Genomic DNA, 19,779 nt, shown 5'->3' with positions numbered 1-19,779 from the left:
TTCCTAGCATTAGAACCTGGAGGATCCTGTCTGCTTCAGAGTGTCCCAGGACCTCTGTTACTGTGCCAGCCCTGCTGAGCAGCAGCAGTATGGTAAGCCTGAAGTCAGCCAGAGTGCTTCCATTTGGGATCCCAGCAGTGAGACTCTAGATAGTAGATGGCTTGCTCAACAATACAGTGCACGGAAAATATTTCTCAAAGTCAGGATTGTTGTCTAAACCATGCCTTTCAAGTATGGAGGTGGTGATAGATGACTTCTGTCTTCCGCACTTAAAATGCTGTATTTATACAGCATTCTCTCTTGTTGGATTCGTTTTTTCAAGACCTGTCTCCTGGTTTTAGTTCAATAACTCCCAATCCTTTCCTGCTAGATAACAACAGTTGTCTATCTTTTTATCTGCATGTGAAAGCCATTGGCTGAATTTTGCAAAATTTGTACTGGCAAGCTCCTTCCTATATCTGAATCGCTCATGTCTTCAAAAAGAAAAGTTCCTAATTAAGCAGGCTGTGCATATTGCCCATTCTTATGCTCCTCTCTGTCTTCGTGTCCAGTAGTTTTGCACTTTATGTAAACTTTTATATAAACTTTCATGTTTTATCTAGAAAATGCTGAAAGCTGAGTAGATATCAAGCAGTAGAATCAAGAGATAAGTTACTGTGTTTTATCTAGAACAGTACTCTGATGGCTGTTGCATAACAAGTGCTGGTTTTTGTTTAGCTAAGTTGTGGGATAATATTAGACTGTACAAGTGTGTACACAGTACATACGTGTTTTGAGGGTATGCCTACACTGGTGTGAACTAAAGGTACATATATCTGTTTTGTTTGTTACCAGATAGTCACAGGGATAATCACAGTGGAAGGCATACTCACAGCTAAGGGGTTTGGTCTCAGTTTTCTAAATACAGTCCTCAAGGGTGAGGTCTTGGATTCTTCCCTCCCCATGCTCTGCTTGTAATTGTGGCACCTAATTTAGGAAAAGAAGAGGCTTAGACTCCATCTGCATCAGTCAGAAACATTTTGAGTCTTTGAACATCTCTTTAAGCATTAGTCACTGGGCGGAGGCACCTACTTCACTCATTTAGACCTATGAGTGTGTGAAATCCGTTTGACCTTAAGGCAATAATTCGTAGCCCATTATCAAACTCAAAAACAAGCGAAAGAATTGCCAGTGCAATATAATACACTGACGTTTTGGAAACCTAACTTTGTTAGCTCATGCAATGAAGGGTCGCTGTCTATCCAATCGACTCAGGCCACTTTTTCATTCAGATGTTAGTGTTGCAGGCTCTGCATTTGCTCCTGCAAGAGCAGACAGGTCTGTGAAGGGGGAAATGTGAGTGCTGCTTCAGGATCCGAGTTTCTGATGACTGCTGTTATCTGGTTCTCAATGGCAGTTTTTGCATCCTCTTGGTTTTCACTTGTCTGCAAAAACTTTTTCCAAAGTCTGCATGTTGTAAGAGCTTTGCCTCAAGATGTGTCAGTTCAGTCTTCTCACCAGTCACTGGTGTCATATGATACGGTTAAAGAGGGAATTTCTAGAGTGTCTGTAATACTCATTTAACTTGCTCTTTTGTCAGAATGGACAGCTGTTAAAGGTATGCCTGTGGATCCTAGGGTCTTACTCTGTATCCAGGTAAGACATACCAGGAGAATTCCAGCATTGAGAAGGGTTTTATGAACAGATTTTCAACTTTTCTTTCTTGTATTTTACTGATCGGCACAGGGAGAGGTGATAGTACTGTTTGTGAGGTTAAGATACAGCTGCGATGTGGATTTTGTTCAGTAAAGGAGGGGAGAAATTAGAGCTGGCAGGTACAGTAAAGCTGTTGCAGTAGTTCTTGTTGAACATAAGAACCACAATGCACTTCAAAACACTAAGAAAACAGAACATGTGTGAAATGTCTCATCTGCAGCTGGAAAAGGAATTTTCAATAGCTGAATGTGAAGTAAATCACTGGTAATAAATTAATAAAAGTCATTCATTCACAGGGTAGGACCACTACTAGGGAAATTAAATAATTTTCTGTGTAAAAAAACATTTACAAAACTGAATTACAGTTTCTGCATCATCATTTTATCCTCTTTTGTAAAAAGGGAGTACCATCAATTACTTTCCTTTGTAGAGCATTTTGAAACAAAACTACAGAATACGTTCAATGAAATCAATACTTATGATCTCATTAGGACTACTGCCAGAAATAGTAGAACCATGCAGCATACAGCATGGAAAAATTTATATTTTGGAATGTTTACATGCTTAAAAATTCAATGCTTACAAATTAATGAAGTGAGGTGGATGCTCCAGTTTCTCCTGCTGCAAAGGGGAGTCGTCCTGAGTCTGTAACCCTTAAATCAGTCTCTTTGTGTCTGTTCAGAGGAAATGGTTTTGTTGAGAAGATCTGATGCACATGAGAAATCTTTATAAAATGTCTTTGACAAACAAGAATTTACAGTAACACTTAGAGCACTAATACAACAGAATGAAAACAATCCAAACCAGCATGAATCACCATGAACAAGCATTAGATCTCTTCAAATAAAAATATAATTCCAGTAATTCTGGTACTCACTTTTAATGGAGCTTTTCATTTGAGTTTTCTGCTTTCACAGAGCAACACTTCTCTCAATTAGAAACCTTTCCACTAAAACCAGATTGATGTTCAAAACATCATCAAGCCCTCTTCCTTCAGGTCAAAAATCCCAAGCCTTTTCATAACTGAAATAGTGGAGCATCCATGGGCTCCATTGGAGTCCACAAGAGGCCTTACTACTGCTGCTTGGTTTTCCATTAAAAGTTGTCAGTCGCTGCAGTATGTACCCTGAACAGTCAACTTAAGAAATACTGGAATGAAGACTGTAAGAAAGCTTGACTGGAATAAATACTTGTAATCTCTTGTGAATTTGCTGTGGTATTCCCGATTTACCACATGGAGCTGTGTACTAAATAGAATCAATAATTTGGTGGTTGGCCCTAACTTCTGCTGGATGAAGTTTTGTCACAGCTATGGCCCTATTTTCTCTCCTAATTTGTTGTGCTTGCTCAGTGAAATTGAATCGCACGCTGTTTCAGGCAAGTCTTGGAGAAGTTGTTTTCCTCGGTGCAGATGGCTCTTTCCTCCAGATGTGAAAGGCAGTTAAGAGCTGCCTCATTTTTTTCTTAACCCTTCTGAACCATCTTGAAGTGTCCTTGATGCTATGGCTGCAGCAGTGCCATGGTTCTTGCCCTATAGCTGATTTTCTGGTGCCTGTGATCTGTCATGCATGTCAGTCACAGCTCTGGCTCCTTATATAGGTTGCTTTGGTTTTAGTTTGTGTTCTTACATGTTTCAACAAGGACAAAGTAAAATTCAAGAGCACAGCAGCCCCTGGGAGATGTCCCTGCTGGAAGCTCTTGTGGCAGTTTGGCACCAGTGAGGGTGCAGCCCCTGGCATTTGCAGCTGCAGATGTTCCAGCCTTGCATCTTCAGCTCAAAGCAGTCAAGGAGCACCTGTACCCTGACCATTTCCCGTCACCCTGCTTGTTTCATTTGGGAACACAATGAGCTGTCAAAATTTCCTGCCTTGTTTCCACAGAATTCCTTCCTTTCACTCTTAAAAGGATTATTTATCTAAAACTGCTAATTGCATAAATTGTCAGAATGATTGCTTAGCTTGATTTTTAAGGTGGAGACAAAGAGATGTAAAGGTTTGGTGGACTGATGAAAGTCAGCCTCAAAGTCATCTGCCAAAACAAAAAAATAACATTTAATGTGTTGCCATGAATGGCCCTTGCCTCTTGGAAATTAATGTGATAAATTGTATATCTGGTGTAATCCCTGTTTTTAGTCTCTCTTTTGAGTGTAGTTAGATGTAATTAAAATTAATAGGGAAGAGTATAAATATTTTCCAAATACGTGAGCCAAGAAAAAATGGAGGAAGGGAGGTGTGGTTGTTTTAGCCCACCACCACTTCCTAACTAAACTTTCTCTAATGATGTAGAGAGAGACTAGATGGCACCTGGTGAAATATTTTGAAATAACAGATCCATGAGGTAGAGCAACTTGATAACATCTTTGACTCATCAGAAACTTGCCTTCCCTCAGGATAAATTTAATAATCATATAAGAATATAAAGATTTTAGTGGCTTTTCCTAAGTCAGCAGGGATGCAGATTTATTCTGCATACAGGTTCCTATAGTGCTGGAGACAGCCCAAAATTACATTGTCTGTAAAAAAGTGTAAAATTACACAAATAGCCAATTGGAATCCTCACTAATTTTTCATTACTTCCGTTCCTGGGATTTGCTAGTTCAGTGAAACTCATTCACATTTGTTACTAATTGCATCAATAGCTCCATTGCTTTCCCTCTCTGTGCTGAAATTACTTTGAATAGTGTACATAAACATCTAATTTGGCTAGTCTGTAATTCTACATGAGACAGCAGCACTGTGGGAGGAATCTGGGCTACTAGGAACATCCAGGCATCTGGGCCACAGAGCAGTTGGGACAGAAGAGGTGACAGCAGCAGTGAACTTAATTTAAAATAGCTCTAGCTGTTAATACCTGCTATCTCCCATCATTGTGTTATCCTCAAGTATCGGTAGTGCTCTTCTGTGTCAAGATCATCAAGAAAAATTCTTTAGGACCATTCCCAGCTTAAGTTTTCTAAATATCATGGAGATTATGGAGTAATTGTTCCCAAGCAAAAGTTTCCTTTCAGTCCACTGAGTCATCTTCTTATGTTTAGTCTTCAGTTCTTGTACTCATCTCTTGCCTTCTCTTGTATGTTTAACGAGGTCCATATCGTTGAATTGCTCTACAGTATTGCTTTCTTTTCCTTTTGTCTAACAGTTAGTTATTTTGAGGTAATTAAGTATCTTGTATGGTCTACTTTTGGTAAGCCCACCGTGTGTTTTCTTCGGTGTTACAGCTTTAGTGTTCTTCCTCAAAATTTGGGGTCATGCTATTGTAAGCAATCCTTTAGATACATGACTGAATATGATTTTCTTTTTCTCTAGTACTATGGTACCTCCTCTGATTTGACAGATGCATTATTTCATGCACAGAAAGAATATCAGTCTTGCTGGTTTTATAGTATCATATGCTTTGGGTGTTTTTTTCAGATTTTTGGAGTCTGAATTTCTCTTTTTTTTTTTTTTTTTTTTTTGTTTTTAATGTTTCTGCTGATACAGTCACAAGTGACATGTTTATCAGTGTGTAACACAGGGGATTACTTACTTGCAGATTCCTGTTAATTCATTGGTGCCTGCAGAAAAACAAAATATTGGTCAAAGCATGCTCTGAATTCACACCCGTTCTTAATTTGCTGATGCCTGGATTAGTAGCAGGCTCAAGCCTGCCTGATTTTTTTGAGTTTATATAATGTGTACCGTGTGCTTGCCATTCTTACTCTTTCTGCACACGTGAGCCAATCTGATGGGGTTACCTGTGGCAGAGAGCAATGCTTTTAAGTCTGGGTAGTGCTTCATGGGCTCTGGCTTGTGGGTGCTGATGAATCTTGTGTCGGTGTTTTACAAACTCTCCAGCTATTTGCTCCACCCTTCTACTCTTAACGCAAGGATCGCGGGGGGATGAGTTCTTGTACCTTCATTGCCACAATTACATTGCGTGCAGTTTTGAGCTGCTGATGAAGGTAGACCCATGGCATTACCATACCTTTGAAGTGGAACAGCTGAAGATCAGGTAGAGGTTTGCACCTCCTGCCCCTGCTGTCAGGAGGGGTAAGTGGGGTCAACAGCAGCTTGAGTTGTTTTGGACTGGTTCCTTAGAGTGGTTGGCAAGCAGGAGATGAGAACAGGGAGCACGTGTTCTGTCTCTGGGAACAAAAAAGCAAAGTGAAAGTAAGGCTGAGAGAACCTAGATTTATGTTTATAATCAAAAGTGACTGTGTTTGAAATATTCTTAATTTTCATGCACTCTCTTGTGTCTTTTGTATCTCTAAGGACCCCTAGAGGGCACGGAAGTTTTTCTTCACCTCAGATATTTAACTTAATAATTCTACTTGGCTTTCTTCCCTTAAATATAATTGTAAGCACATTTTAAGTGAACATTAAATAGAAAAAAAAAAAAAAACAGCATTTAACTAGATCAGTCTTTTATGCTACAAGATGTTTTCTTGTTTTTAAACGCAAACAGTAGAAGCTAGCACTAGCAGCCAAATTCTTAAATTATTGTTTAGGTTAGTCAGATGCTATATTTGTATCCCAGAGGAAATGCAATTCAAACTAACTAGAAATTCATACTTCATTACAACCTTTGTTAGGACTACAGTGTGAACTGTGTAAGGATGTGCGGTGGGTATGCTTTCAATACTGCGGTCTCTGTTTCTGTAGAAGAGGAATTAGTATGATGAAGAACTAGAGTACTCTAACTAGAGCCTCAAGGTCTCCAAACTTCATCTTACTTAAGAATTTTTAACATTTTGGTCTTGTTGATTGCCTGTAAAGGAGCAATTACATTTCACTATAAGATACTTAAAATTAGGGAAACATAAAAATGATAAATGCTTCCCCACTACTTCCTGTCTACTTGGAGAGAGGTTTTGTAACTCTTATACAACCTGGGGAGCATTTTTCTCCTTAAATTACTTTTGCTTATTTATTTCATCAGTATTACATGGTAAGTCAGAAACTAGTCAGTGTGAATTGCACAGCAATACACAATATTAATTCTTAGTATTGTGTTGGCACTTCATCACCTTTAAATATACATACTAACACTCCAGAGTAATGCTTATCTGAGAACATCAGGTTTTCACTTACATGAAACAGCTGTAGTGTTTGAGGAGAAGGCTTGCGTTTTCCAGAGTGCTCAAAGAGCAGAAAGTAAAACAAAAACAAACAAACAAACATACAAGCCACCCACCTAAGTGCAAAAACATCTTTGTACTTTTTGGGGGGGATTTTTTCATCAGCTGATGGTTTTGAGACCAGTCCCACAACTGTGGAGGTCTATTGGATTGTGGGCCTAGTTCGGGATTGGGACCTTTGTATGTGAAGCCATGACAGTCAGAGCCCTACCTGTTCTTGCTTGAGAAAAAAAAGGCAGATGTCTGCACTTTTTGTGAAGCAATGAGAGTCTGCTTGGTGGGCAAGAAGTTGTTCAGGAGGATAATGCTGTTTAATCCCAGCCAGCAATGAAGGGTTTTTTGTGTCTTTGTTCTGGTAAGAGGATCAGCTGTACTGCTTTACCCAATTACCCAGGGATGTCGTGGGAGATGATTTTTTGGACCTTAGTTTTCCCACTGGAGGAGCGTAATGTCGTCACTTTGTATTAAAAAATGGATCTAGATCAAAACAGCAGAGAAAGGCAGCTGCCCCTTCTAATGTCTCTGGGGATTTTGTGTTTTGCAGGAGATGCACGGGTGAGAGGTCAGACAGGGGTTGTCTCCGAGCGCCGTGGCTCCTACCCATTTATAGACTTCCGTCTTCTTAACAGTAAGTGCAACCCTTCTTTCAGGTCTGTATTTAAATAAAAACAAATGAAAATCTTTATTGAAAATGTATGAGCCAAACTATCTCATCTTATACGTATGAGATGTCTTCACACAGTCTTCACACAGTCAGCATTAATTCCATTATTTCCACTCAGTGTCTGGCTGTGTAGTAGTTTGATTGTGTGAATAGTCCATAATGCTCAATCTGTCAAATGTAAATACAGTAGGGCCAAGGGGTGTGCTAGGGAAGGAGCAGGGGCAGTTCAGAATTAAAGAGATAAACCTCTGTGTCCTTTAGCCTCTTAGACAACAGTTGGAACAGATTTATGTGAAGCTGTTATCCGGTCATATAGAATTGGCACAGAAGGGGAGCATGTGACAACACTGACCAGTGGTTTACAATAACATTAATTTTTCCAACAATTAGAACCCAATCCAAAGCCCCATGGAGTCTTCTCATTGACGTCAATGGATTTTGGGTCAGGCCAGCAGTGAACATCTGTTAAAAATAATCTTAACCTCATTTTGATTGAAGTTACTTTGCCACTGTTGTAAATAAAGGACAGCAAATCTCAAAAGAAAAAAAAAAAAACAAATTGAGACCCTGTTGGGTTTTTTTTTTCACCTGACGGACTCCCTATACTGATGCAAACCCATTAGTGAGTGTGTAAAAAATAAAATAAAAAGAACCACTTAGTTTTGGCCCCTGTAGCACTCAGTCTGGATGCTGTGTAAACTTCAGTGTTCAGACACAGGCAGACCTCGATGTGTCCTTGTGTACTGTGCAAACAGCCTTTGAAAAAACTGTTATTCACTGTCTTCATCAAAACAGACTGGAATGCCAACAGTTTCAGTGCCGATACTCTTATGCTTCTAGCGATTATTTTCATCAAAGAGCAATTGTCAAACCAAAGTTTGAATTCTCCTTTTTGTACCTCCTTGTCTGGGTGCCTGGGGAAGGGAGGAGGAAGAAGGAAGGGAAGGGAGCGGGGAGGAAGCAAAGCAAAGCAGGAGGGCTGGCTGGGAGTCAGGAGTAAAGAGGAGCTGGGGAGGGGAGGGCATGGGATCTGATGGGCTGTATTCATCCACGCTGGCAGAGTTACTGCCACCCAGCAACGTGCTGCTATCAGTCTTGCTGATTAAAGGTATTTTCTGGGCTGAAAGTCCATCAGAGAGCTTGCTGTGGCTGAGGTAGAAAGACATAAGGAGTAAGATGGGTCCATCAGTTTTCCCAGGACAAAGGGAATAACTTACTGGTTGAGCAGAGTTTTGAGAACAGTTTAGTTCTGACTTGTCAATGAAAAGCATGAAGAAAAATCAGATGTAGGCTAGCTGGAAATATTATTGGACATGCATGCCCTTATAAAGACTGAGAGAAAATAAAGCGCTTTTAATTCATGAAGTAGAAGTGGATATATATTCATATTCAGATATGACTTAATTAATTATTTATTTTTTGTTTTGAATACATACACATTATATAAAATTCCGTTTCTTTTAAACTTTTCAGTTTTCAGTTTCTTTACCCATGGAGAAGGAAGAACACAAGAATGGTTTCAGGATTTTTTTCTGGTGATAGGGCTTTCACTTCTAGCCCCTGTAGATGAGTCCTGCCATCCTCCACATCCTGCCAGTTTCTGAGAAATGCCGGTGCTGTCCTTGGGCTGTGTAGGGAGACATCCATGGTGAGGGATGCTCTGGTGGATACTCAGCCTTTGATCATGCCAGGAGCAGGGCACTCAACATAACCCCTCTGAATATCACTGCTGAACCTAAAAAGTGGTGCCTCCTTGTGTGTGCACCTTTGGTGCAACAGGGTGGGGCACCTGGGGGCTCTGTGCTCCTGTGCGCTCTCTCACAGTGACCTCCAGCTTGCTCTTTTTACTGCTTTTCCATAATCTGAAAGAAGTCAGTATGGCTGGCTGATCATGATCTCTGTAAGGGAAAGCAGTGATCCTGATTTTAGATTCCCCCTGGTTTTCATGTTTTTATATATTTACCATTTTCTCTCTAAGGAGTAGTGTTGCCTTAATTTTTTGGTGCAGAATGAAGTGGGTTTTCTAGATACTTGACTACTGATTTTGTAGCTGGCAAGTGCACACTGGGCCTGGCTCACTTGGTGACCTACAAGTAAATGAAGATGCTCAGTGTCAGAGCATGAAGATGTGTTTTGCCAGGAAATAAACAGGCTTTTGTAATACTTGTTCATCTACGTCTTTCTATTAAATCCATTTCTGCTGTGCAGAAGTAGCAAAAAACATGAGCACATAAGCAGCAAAAAACATGGTGCTGCACATCCTGTCAAAAAGAAATTCGTATAAATGCCACTACTGCACACTTTATTGAAAAGTACCCAGCTATTACTTGCAGTAAAATTTTGTCACCATGTTACATTTGTTTGGGGGCAGTAACTGGCAGGCAGCAACTGTATACTGAAGGATGTTAGAGTGGGGGAAGAGGCAGAGGAAATTTTATGGTAAATATCCTCAGAGGTCATAAACAAATGCAGCATAAACATTACTCCAGCTTCTCACTAACAAACTGAGCTTAAATAGCAACTGTTCCATCTCACATCTGAAATACTGTTCCAAATAACAGTACCAGCCTTGTTTTAAAGTAAGGGAAAACAGTGAAGCTCATTCTGCAACAGAGTTGACATCTATTATGTAAATTCACATGTAAAAAAAATACAAGGCATTGATATTTAATGTCAGACTAAAGGTTACTTACATGTAACTTTTTTTAGTGTACTTGCAGATTCAAATTAGTGGATTTTCCCCTACTTTGTCTGTTAAGGGTTAACACTGACTAGACCATATCTTTTATTTTTTCTGGAGTCCTGCAGTAAAAGTCGCTATGTAACTTAAGACACCATGAAGTCTTTTTGGATAGAAAAACTTCGGCTAGAAAATGGGATCTTCTGTAGCCCTAATCAAAGACAACTGTACTAATGTTGGCTTCCTGCTTTTTGAGTCTGTGATGCCATCTACACATTCTTTCAGTGACTCTCTGCAGTATATAGAAAGTTAGTGTTACTTCACCTTGTCTTTGCCGGGCTGTCAGGACCATGAGCATTTCTCAGAATCCTGTCTGGGAGAGATGCAGGGCTTTAGTGTCTTTCTCTGCCTAGTTGCAAGCTTTTCTAGGCATAGTTGCACTGGTGGGTTTGGAGACTCTTAAGATAACTCTGGGATACCAAACTGAGTGTAAAATACCCCTGTGTCACCGAGAACTCCTTGGTTCTGTTCTCTGAGGACTGAATGCATGCCCCAGCCCCTAGAGTTAGTCCTACAACTTTTGGAGACCCGTGTGATCTACCACGTTCTGTTCTGTGTTGATGCAGCCAGTCAGAAGCTTGAGGGGAAGCCATGTATCAACTCCTCCCCTGCAGAGGGAGGACTCCTAAAATAAGAGATACAAATTTTGCACAGCCCTATAGGTTTATAGGAAGATAGTGACAGTTTTCTCTTCAATTAATTCCAAACAAAACCTCACAAATTTTAGGAAATCTGACTCTTTACTGGGTAGCTCAAGCTTGAGACTGAACCTGGTGCAGGTCGAAATTGATGTTGGCAGCTCATTGACACTTCTGCATTTCAGTGAATTAAATGAACCTTACTGTATTCACAGGAGAGAAAAGCAGTTAAACTGAATATTTGCAGGGTAATAATTTAGAATTCAAAACACTTCTGCAGTGAAAATTAATCCAATTTTCCTTCTAGCAGAGTATATTTTGGATTTGAGGAATAAAGGAGCATAGCTATGGTAAGCAATAATTTAGTTCTCTGATTCACAAAGTTGCTTAGTGAGTCATTGAAGCAGATCCCACTAGTGACTAATATGCATTGATTTAAATGGATTTCATTATCTCATTATGAGGTTTGTTGGTGACTGTGACAGTAAACTTCTTCATTGCCTTAACTCAAAGCTTGAGGGAATTCCTTGTGATAAATCTGGACTTGCAGGTAAACATGCAGCAGTAAGCATGAAGACCTCGCCCTACTGCAATTATAATAAAACAAAAATTTTGTTTTATTGCCATGTTCAATCAAGTAAAGTAACAAAATAACATAGTTCACAGCTGTGATAAGTAACTTATTATTTACAAGTATGCTTGTCAAGCAAGTCAGAAGATAAGGCTCTTAAGACTTAACTTCTCTAGTTCCCATCTTGTTTATGTTAAGCTTTTATCTGGATTAAATTTTGGCTTGCAAATGACAAAATTATTAGCCTTTAATTGACTATATTTAATTCACTTCTTCAGTATTCACTTCAGTATTTATATATGTGACCTGCAAATTGGAGTCTCTGTACCCAAATGTTGTTACCCAGAAAGATACCCATTTTCTTACACCTTGCACAGCAGGAACACAGAGTGGGATCTGAGAATATGTAAAATGTCAAAACATGTCTGTAGACATTCCAAAGGTATGTCTCTGTATTACTTAGGATCTTGATGTTGTCATGCAGGCAGAAGCTGAGTCCAAAAGAACCCCACCTGCTTTAAGCTTAGCATGGCAGATTAATTTATTACAGATTATATACTTCTAACTCCAGATGGTGATAAATGGCAATATTAGGTAACATTCCATCTCCGTCCTTGATTTGCTGTCTGATCTGAGTCAAGCAAAATACTCTGGTTTTCAGTTTGTTTGCAAATAAAGTGAATTCATCACATACTTTGCAGGCATGTGATGAATTAGGTATTGGAGAAATAAAAAGTGTTGTCAGGATTAGTAAGGGAAGATAGGAAGTCATGAAAATGTCTCCATCTGAAAGAACCAAAGTCTGTGGACATTTGAATCTGTGGTTTCTGCCTGTCTACAGAAGGGTCTATTGCAAAATTTACATTCATTTTTGGGTTTGAATTTTGAATACTCCTAGGCTTTCAGGTAGGGCCCATCTCCAGGGAAAATAAAACTTAACCGCAGCCACCAACCCAAAACTGAACCATCAAGTAACCTGAACCCAATTGAGTGAGGTTAAAAAGAGTTTGGTTAAGTGCCTTGTTTTGTTGCCTTTGGCTAGAAAAATAAGTGGGAGTGAGAGATGCCTTTTAGATATTTCTGACCTAGGTTAAATGAGGACACTAAAAGTCTTGTGAGGAAGTTTCAAGGTCTGATTGGGTTACTCAGAACCCAGCCCAAGCTGTGGAGATGAGTCCAAAGTTCCATATGGTTTTTAAATTAGTAAGGGAGAGATCTTATGAGGTCTGCATTATTTCTACATGATAACTCCCCTAGTTCCTCATGGATAAGCCCATCCAAAAGATACTAAGACACATAGGCTTCTTAATCCAGTTAGCTTGTTTGAATGGGACGAACATTTCCAGAGCTGGTCAGCCTGTGGCTTTGCTATCAGTTACCTATTCAAGGAAGAGAAATTGGAATCCTCTTAATACTTCAGCACAGAGATTGTTCTCTTTTCCAGTAACCCCTCACTATATTTAAGAATTCTTTCTGTCATTGGAAGTCAATCCGGTTCACTCTTTTCATCAAATAATAGGAAGGGGTTTTTTTTTGGAGGAAGAGTCTGCATTTTTGTATTTTTCTAAGTGATACTATATGCAAAATTTAATAACAGAGTTTGTTTGAAAAGTATAATCTACTTCCTGCCATTCATGCTTCTTGTTTAGCTTTAATGCCACACTTGCAGAAAAATGAAAGCAAGAATGTAAAACTGATAGATGCACATGCCCTCATACACTAACAAAATCTATCACTTTGGGTTATGAATGCTTCAGGAGAACTCAAAACAAACAAAAGCAAGCAAAACAAACAAAAAATCTGTATGTGCTTCACACACAAAGTCTTAGTGAACACTGACCTGATTACACACATTTGTAACTTACTTTTTTAGTACAGACTTGGGATTCAGTTGACTGAAGATGTCCCTTTAATAGCTGCCAAATGATGCGTGACCCATTCTGCCACCCCATCTTCTTTTCCTTGATTAGAAAAGGGAAAGGAGGTACTGAAGATAACACTGAGGATACTTTCCAAATGACCAGAGGAAAAGAAAGAACAAGGAGAAGGGATCATTAAAATGATAAATGAAGGTTGGGTTTGCTGTTATTAAAGGTTATGTTGTTTTTTTCTCAAGGGGAGTGGAGGAGGGGATACACTGTTTCCTGTTGGAGAAACTGTAATCAGCTGTGGAACATTCACCGTTTTAGGAAGAAAAAGGTCCTGACTGCTGTACATATATTGAAGTGTCAAAGCAAAAGTTCGTAATGAAATGATAATGAGATTGTGACAAACCAGAAAATAACATGCCATTTCCTAAGAACTTGGAGGAGACTTAATAAAATGATGCCAAAATGTTTGTTTGCATAAAGATGAGTGATAGCCCAAATAAAGGCTTCAAATTGTGATAAGAATCATATCTAAATTCATCTTAAATTTGGATTTAATCTATTCCTCTTCCTGTTATTAGGGCTAATATTCTGTTACTCAAGTGGTCTTTGAAAACCTAATTTTTCCAGAAATTGTTATAATAGGATTATTTATTATATATAAGTGGAATTATGAGCATAATTCTTAAATTCTCTATTCTCTTTCAAACAGTATCAAAAAGAATGTGTTTTGGGATGGGGAGGAAGCTGCATGGTCAGTCTTCTTCAAGATGCCATTAATTGTGCAGGAACTTCATGAGTTGGAAACTCAGGTGTTACAAGGCACCATTATTTCAAGTGATGTTCAAAGAAGAGGAAACTCCAAAGCCAGGTCACCTAGAAAGGTGATTTCTAAGAACCTTTCACACTAACCAGAGAAGCACAAGTACCTCCTCTGTAAACAGGGCTTTGCATTGGTTTTGTGCATCTGTGGATGTGGTTGGAGAACAAAATTTTCACTCCAAAGCAGAACATTTTAAACTTTTTTTGCTATACTTCCAATTCTGTGCTTTTCTCAGATGTGTTCAGGGTCCCTCTCTCTTACTCACAGCTTCTTCATAATTGAAAAAAGTTTACCCCTCTAAAGAGAAATAATGCAGTTGCAACCTCTATGAACAATGGCAGCTAAGAGAGAGCACTTGATCTCTAAAAATGAATTTTATCAGAAGTCAAGGAACAAAGAATATTTTAGACGTTATAGAAGCAGGTAAAAACAACGTGTTTATAGCACAACTTTTTTGGATTCCATATAGTCTGAGGAAGTCTCATGAGGATTTCTGCATTTACAAGATATCAGAACAGCACTTTTTATCTGTAGAGGAGATATAGTGCAAGGTCTTCATCTCAGTCTTCTTAGTTGCAGTGAACAGTGTATAGTCAGATGATAAAATTGGCACAGTCTTACTATTTTTGAATCTGTTTGTTACTTTCTTAAACGGATGATTGAGACATAGAGCTGTGATATTCATCTGAGCTCCTTGGTCCTTCTGCACTAGACTGAAAACTTTTAAGTGGCAGTCCTTCCACATGGGCTTTTGGTGGTTTGTGCATTTCCTCAAGTGCACAAACTCAGGCCTTTCCTCAAGTGTTTCCTCAAGGCCTTTCAGTGTTTTCTTTCTGAAGGCTATTTGGACTACAAGGTGAATGCATCCAGAAGGCCTAGACAGTGCAGAGAGAAGAGCTTTTCTGTTCTTCTAGTTGACAAGTGCTTTCTCCAAAATTCAAATTTAAAACATTAAGTTTGTCATTAATTTTTAGATCACCTGTGTTATTTCAACTACCCATACTAATGCTGCTGTTGTCTTTTGGACACTATGATGTGTAATGTAAAAATTATCTGTAATGTAAGAAGATACTAGGAAGGCACGGCAGTTTTTTTCTATCATCAGTGCTATGCACTCTTCCATGTAAGAAAGATTCAGCAACCAAGCATGCAATGAATATGCCAAACAAGACTTCAGTAAAGGTGATGCAAATGCATGGCATAGTTTTACATGCAAAAAAATGGACAAACACCAGTTATTCTTCCTAAGTCAATTACATACCTCTCAGGCTCTCTAAGAGAAGTTTTCTAACCAGCTGTCAAAACAGGAACCAGTGCGGAAAATTGTAGGACCAGAGACAAATTGTTTCCCAGAGTCCTCGCTGTTTGCAGACTGTCCAGACCTTAAATTAAATTAAAACTCACCATTCCCACCTTATCTTCCAGATATCCCAGCGCTTTCCCACCAGTCCTGCCTGGGTCTTCAGGCATACAGTGGCTGTGTATGAAATGCCTTTGCATGCTCAGAAGAGGGGAAAAGTTATTATAAATTATATGATTCAAAGGCAGCTGCTTGAGGACCTGATTTATTCTGCATCCTTTCGGAAATAAGAGGGAAAAAACATTTCCCTTTTCTGAATTAGTTCACTTTTGAAAACTAATAAACTTTTTTTTATCCACTCACGCTGCTGTCTGACCTGTTTTTTATTGTATGCCAAAATGCAATAAAATGACAAAAGGCAGTACTGTGAAGAAAAACTTAGAGGCTTTATTTGAATGCATAACAAAGGTTGTTTACTTTGAAAGAACAGTAACAATGTAATGAATGTCTGATGCAGAGTTAAGTACATCCTTGTCCAAATTTGATTTATGTGATGATTTCTGGATGTTAACTCACCCATTGTTAGCATAAGCTCCATCATTTTTATATTCATGCTGCCTTTGAGCACGTGCTAGCGCAGCAGTGTGAAAGAAATGTGAAATAAAACTGGTAGCAGTTGCCAGTGCAGGAAGACTCTTTTCCTGAAATAACAGAGTGTGTAGTGAGCCATAGATCAATTTAAGGCGAGAAGATCTGTGTAACTGGAGGAACTGTGTTGGGAGAAAGAAGGCAGCCATTGATTTCTGCAGCTCATTAACCTCTTGAAGGCCACATGCAGTAATGCAGACATCATCCATGGTCTGCTGGTGTGTGTGTGTGTGTGCGTGATGTGGCTATCAAATTACCGGAAGAAAAATGCAGCCACTTTGGTTGCCTGCTAAAACACAGGAGAAACATTGCGAGCTCAGGCCACCTGAAAGCAGAAGTTGAGCTTTGTGAGGAATGCTTGTACAAAGACTTCTGTAAATGTGTGTGTAATTCATGCAAGATGTCTGTGTGATTCATACAGTAACTTTGTTCAGTGTATGAAGGAGGGTTTCTGCAACCCCTCTGCTAGGCAGTCACTCTGTAGCATGAGAATGGGCATCTTTTAAGAGGTGGAGTTTTTTTTAGGTAGGCAAAACATTCATAAGTTGCCATAATGACTGAAGTTGAACACAGTTCTCGAGGGAAGTTTTATGGGTACAAACAAAAGACGTTCTTGTTTGTCTTTCACATTCATTTCAAAATTGCCCATAATTACTAAATCCTTCCCATATGAGCTTTGCAAATCGCAGTCTTTAACCAGATGCTATAGCATATGTTCTAGTATCCATAGTTCCACAGCTGAAGTTCAGGGATATTTGTAGTAATATTTTTGATTCATTTACTTTGTAATTCAGTTTCACCTGAAGGCACTGTATGACTTGTATCATGTGTCATCATCAAAATTTTATATTTACGATTTAAATTGAAATTTACAGTTGTCAATAAAGTAGTATGTTCAGTATTTTACTGTAAGTCATTCACATAAATCCTTAATTTCATTTTAAAACTGCATCTTGATTTTATGTGAGCTGGTAGATCCCATCTGGGAGATTCAGATGCAACTGCTGAGCTGAGAGCAGAATTTAAGTGTTCATTTTTGGAGCCTTTTGCTCTTCTGTTCTGATTAACCTTTTTCTCTCAACTTTGTATAGTTGTGCTTTTCCTTTTTTTGTTTGACACTGATCTTGGAAAAGGAAAGAGAAAATGCTAGTGAGATTATACTTGTTTGGGGTGTGTTGTGCTCAGAGAAGGGCAGCATCAGTCCAATTTTATGCAAAACACCATCATAATAAAGTACATTATTATGGATGTCAGGGTAATCTTAGATGGATCATAGCAATCAGCTGATAAGTCCTGTGATTCAAAAGAAAATCAGTTATTACTGAAATGACCCAAAGGATGTGATTTTAACATGATAATCTTTTAAGTCAACATCCAGAGTTTGCACGTGGATAGCCTTCAGTGCTGGATTTGGGCTGTTCTGTCAAGAGCCCAGTTTTAAAAATATATTTGCTACAATTCTTTATCAGTATTATGAACTTCTTCCCTTATGAATGAAAATACAGAACAACAGATGATTGTGGGTAATCTTTTTTACATCATATATTAGAGTACAACACTCACCTGAAACATCAAGTCAGGTTTCAGGAGCACTGTCTGCTGATGACTAAATTTGAATTGAGACCCTTGACAACCATACAGAGCAATGGGCTGCAAGTTTGATGTTTCAATTAATAAAATATGTTTCATAATAAGAAGTTACTTGTTTCCATCTGACCTGTTCGTGCTTTGGCAAGTATTATTTATACTACTGAAATGATCTGGTAATCCAAAAGATAAAATAAACACTTCTTCATAATCCAGTGTACAGCTGCTTGTTGGGACTCAGGCCAAACCTTCACCTTCAGATCATCCACAGCAACTCTACGTGTGAGTTTTAAAGATAGTTTAAGGGAGTGTAGGTGGTGATTTCAGTCATCTGTCTTTAACTAAAAAAAAAAACAGGTATTAAGTTAGATAAAAATTAGTGGGAGCGATTTCTAATTTTTAATGTAAAAAAGTGAAGTTTTTTGTACTTTAAAATTTAAACTTGTTACCTGAAAGTAGTGACAACTTGTGGGCTAAGGTGGAAATAGGAAAGTTAGAAAGTCAAGAAACAGCCAACACAAGTTTAAAAAGTGAACTTATTTTAAGAGTGTTTTGTTATCCAGAAATTAAACTGAATGACAGCCATTTCGTAGCAGTCCTATATAAATGAAAATAAATAAGAAAGCAAGTCTACTGGTTCCTCCACGTGTCGCTGCCACTGGGTAACTGTTCACACCTACATTAGTCACTCCTTCAACAGGCCATGAAATTGTTCCAGCTTTTAAAATGTGTGAGAAAATCAAGGCAGGTGCTGGCACATCATAAATGAAAACCTGACCCTCAGGCTGGTACAGTAGTGGTGTTGTTACTGTTTTCATTCTGGAAACCACATGGCTTGTCAAGATGCAATGAAGTTATTTTGTGCTTTTATATTATTAAGACTCAGTGAGGTCTTTGGACTGCGCATGAGAACCATGAGGCTTACTGGTGTTGGAAGTTACATTGATCCGCAGTACATAAGGATGGCTTTTTGGGATGCTATTACTGACTTTGTGCCACTCAGTAGCTGTTGAATTACTTAATAAGGAAGAAACTTGCTACAGAGGGTGCTTGCACTTCTGCTGTTAGAGAAATCAAATCCTGAACCATCCATGATCCAAAAAATCCTTAGTGACTTCTCTGAAAATCCTCCCAGAATAATACCACCCATAGAAACAGCAGACAAAGTGATATTTTAATTTCACAGTAGAACAAACATTCAGTGTTTTTTCATAAAAAGAGATGGAAAAATAAGAGAACAGAGAGTTAGCTTCAGTGTGTAGATATTTTTGTGAGCTCTTACTTAAATCTGAAATCCAGTGAATTGCTATGGAGCTTCTTATCTCAAGAAATCATTACAGTTCTCTCAAAGGACTGTTTAATCTTCAGTCTTCAGTTTCTTACAAGGTTTGTCTTTCAAATAAAACTGTATTGTATCTTGTTACCTTCGACCAACTGTCCAGTTTCTGCTGTCTCTTTTTTCCAAAACTTATACCAGACTGCAAAATGAAAACACCACAACTGAGTGAGGCTCTGTTAAAAGTTCAGATGAAATTACCTAAACCATTATGAGTTTTAGAAAGCCTCCATATTTGTCTTACTAACAATAAGGTAATTTAATCACTGTATAAAAACTGCCTTAGTTTTTCTGTCACATTTAGCCCTATATAGGTACAGAGTGAAAAGAACATATTCAGTTGTGTAACCAGAAATGCCTGTACTATCTGAATATACTTGCTTTCCTCATTGCACAGCTGAAATAGTTTCTTAATTTATAATTTGCTTTAATATGTAGAAATGACAGCAGAAAATGCAATAGGATTATTAACATATTCTTACTTCTTTCTCTCTTTTATTTCCTTTTCCAAAAGTGGGTAACACATTTGTGTTTTCAAACTGTATTTTGAGTTCTCTTTTGGTGTCACTTTTTTGATTTTATATCCAAGATCACCTTGTGCTTGCAGTGCTGTGCAATTTTTAATACATTCCAATGACACCTCCTGTGAGGTATCAAAGTAATGTTATTTTCCAGTGTGTAGTTAGGGAACAGAGGCACAGAAGGTAAGAGCAGCTTTCCTGTACCTAACTCTGTCTAGTAATTTAGGCTCCCCCTAACACCTACAGTTAGGAGATGTATCATCCCCTTGCCC

General features: G+C 38.6%; 1 protein-coding gene across 4 annotated transcripts in view; it reads left to right on the top strand.

The window, feature by feature from the left end:
- Positions 1 to 19,779, top strand: part of PDE7B (phosphodiesterase 7B) — a 167,106-nt gene that overhangs the window by 124,443 nt on the left and 22,884 nt on the right. For 3 of the 4 annotated variants that reach the window (XM_068184846.1, XM_068184847.1, XM_068184849.1), the window contains one exon: positions 7,356 to 7,439. The exons of the other annotated variant lie outside the window; for it this stretch is intronic. In XM_068184846.1, coding sequence (XP_068040947.1) covers positions 7,356 to 7,439 — 84 coding nt within the window. The remainder of the gene's footprint in view (positions 1 to 7,355; positions 7,440 to 19,779) is intronic. 4 annotated transcript variants of the gene reach the window in all.

Source organism: Anomalospiza imberbis, chromosome 3 (genome assembly GCF_031753505.1).
Source record: "Anomalospiza imberbis isolate Cuckoo-Finch-1a 21T00152 chromosome 3, ASM3175350v1, whole genome shotgun sequence".
NCBI classification, from domain to species: Eukaryota; Metazoa; Chordata; class Aves; order Passeriformes; family Viduidae; genus Anomalospiza; species Anomalospiza imberbis.
This window is presented reverse-complemented; position numbering and strand designations above follow the sequence as displayed.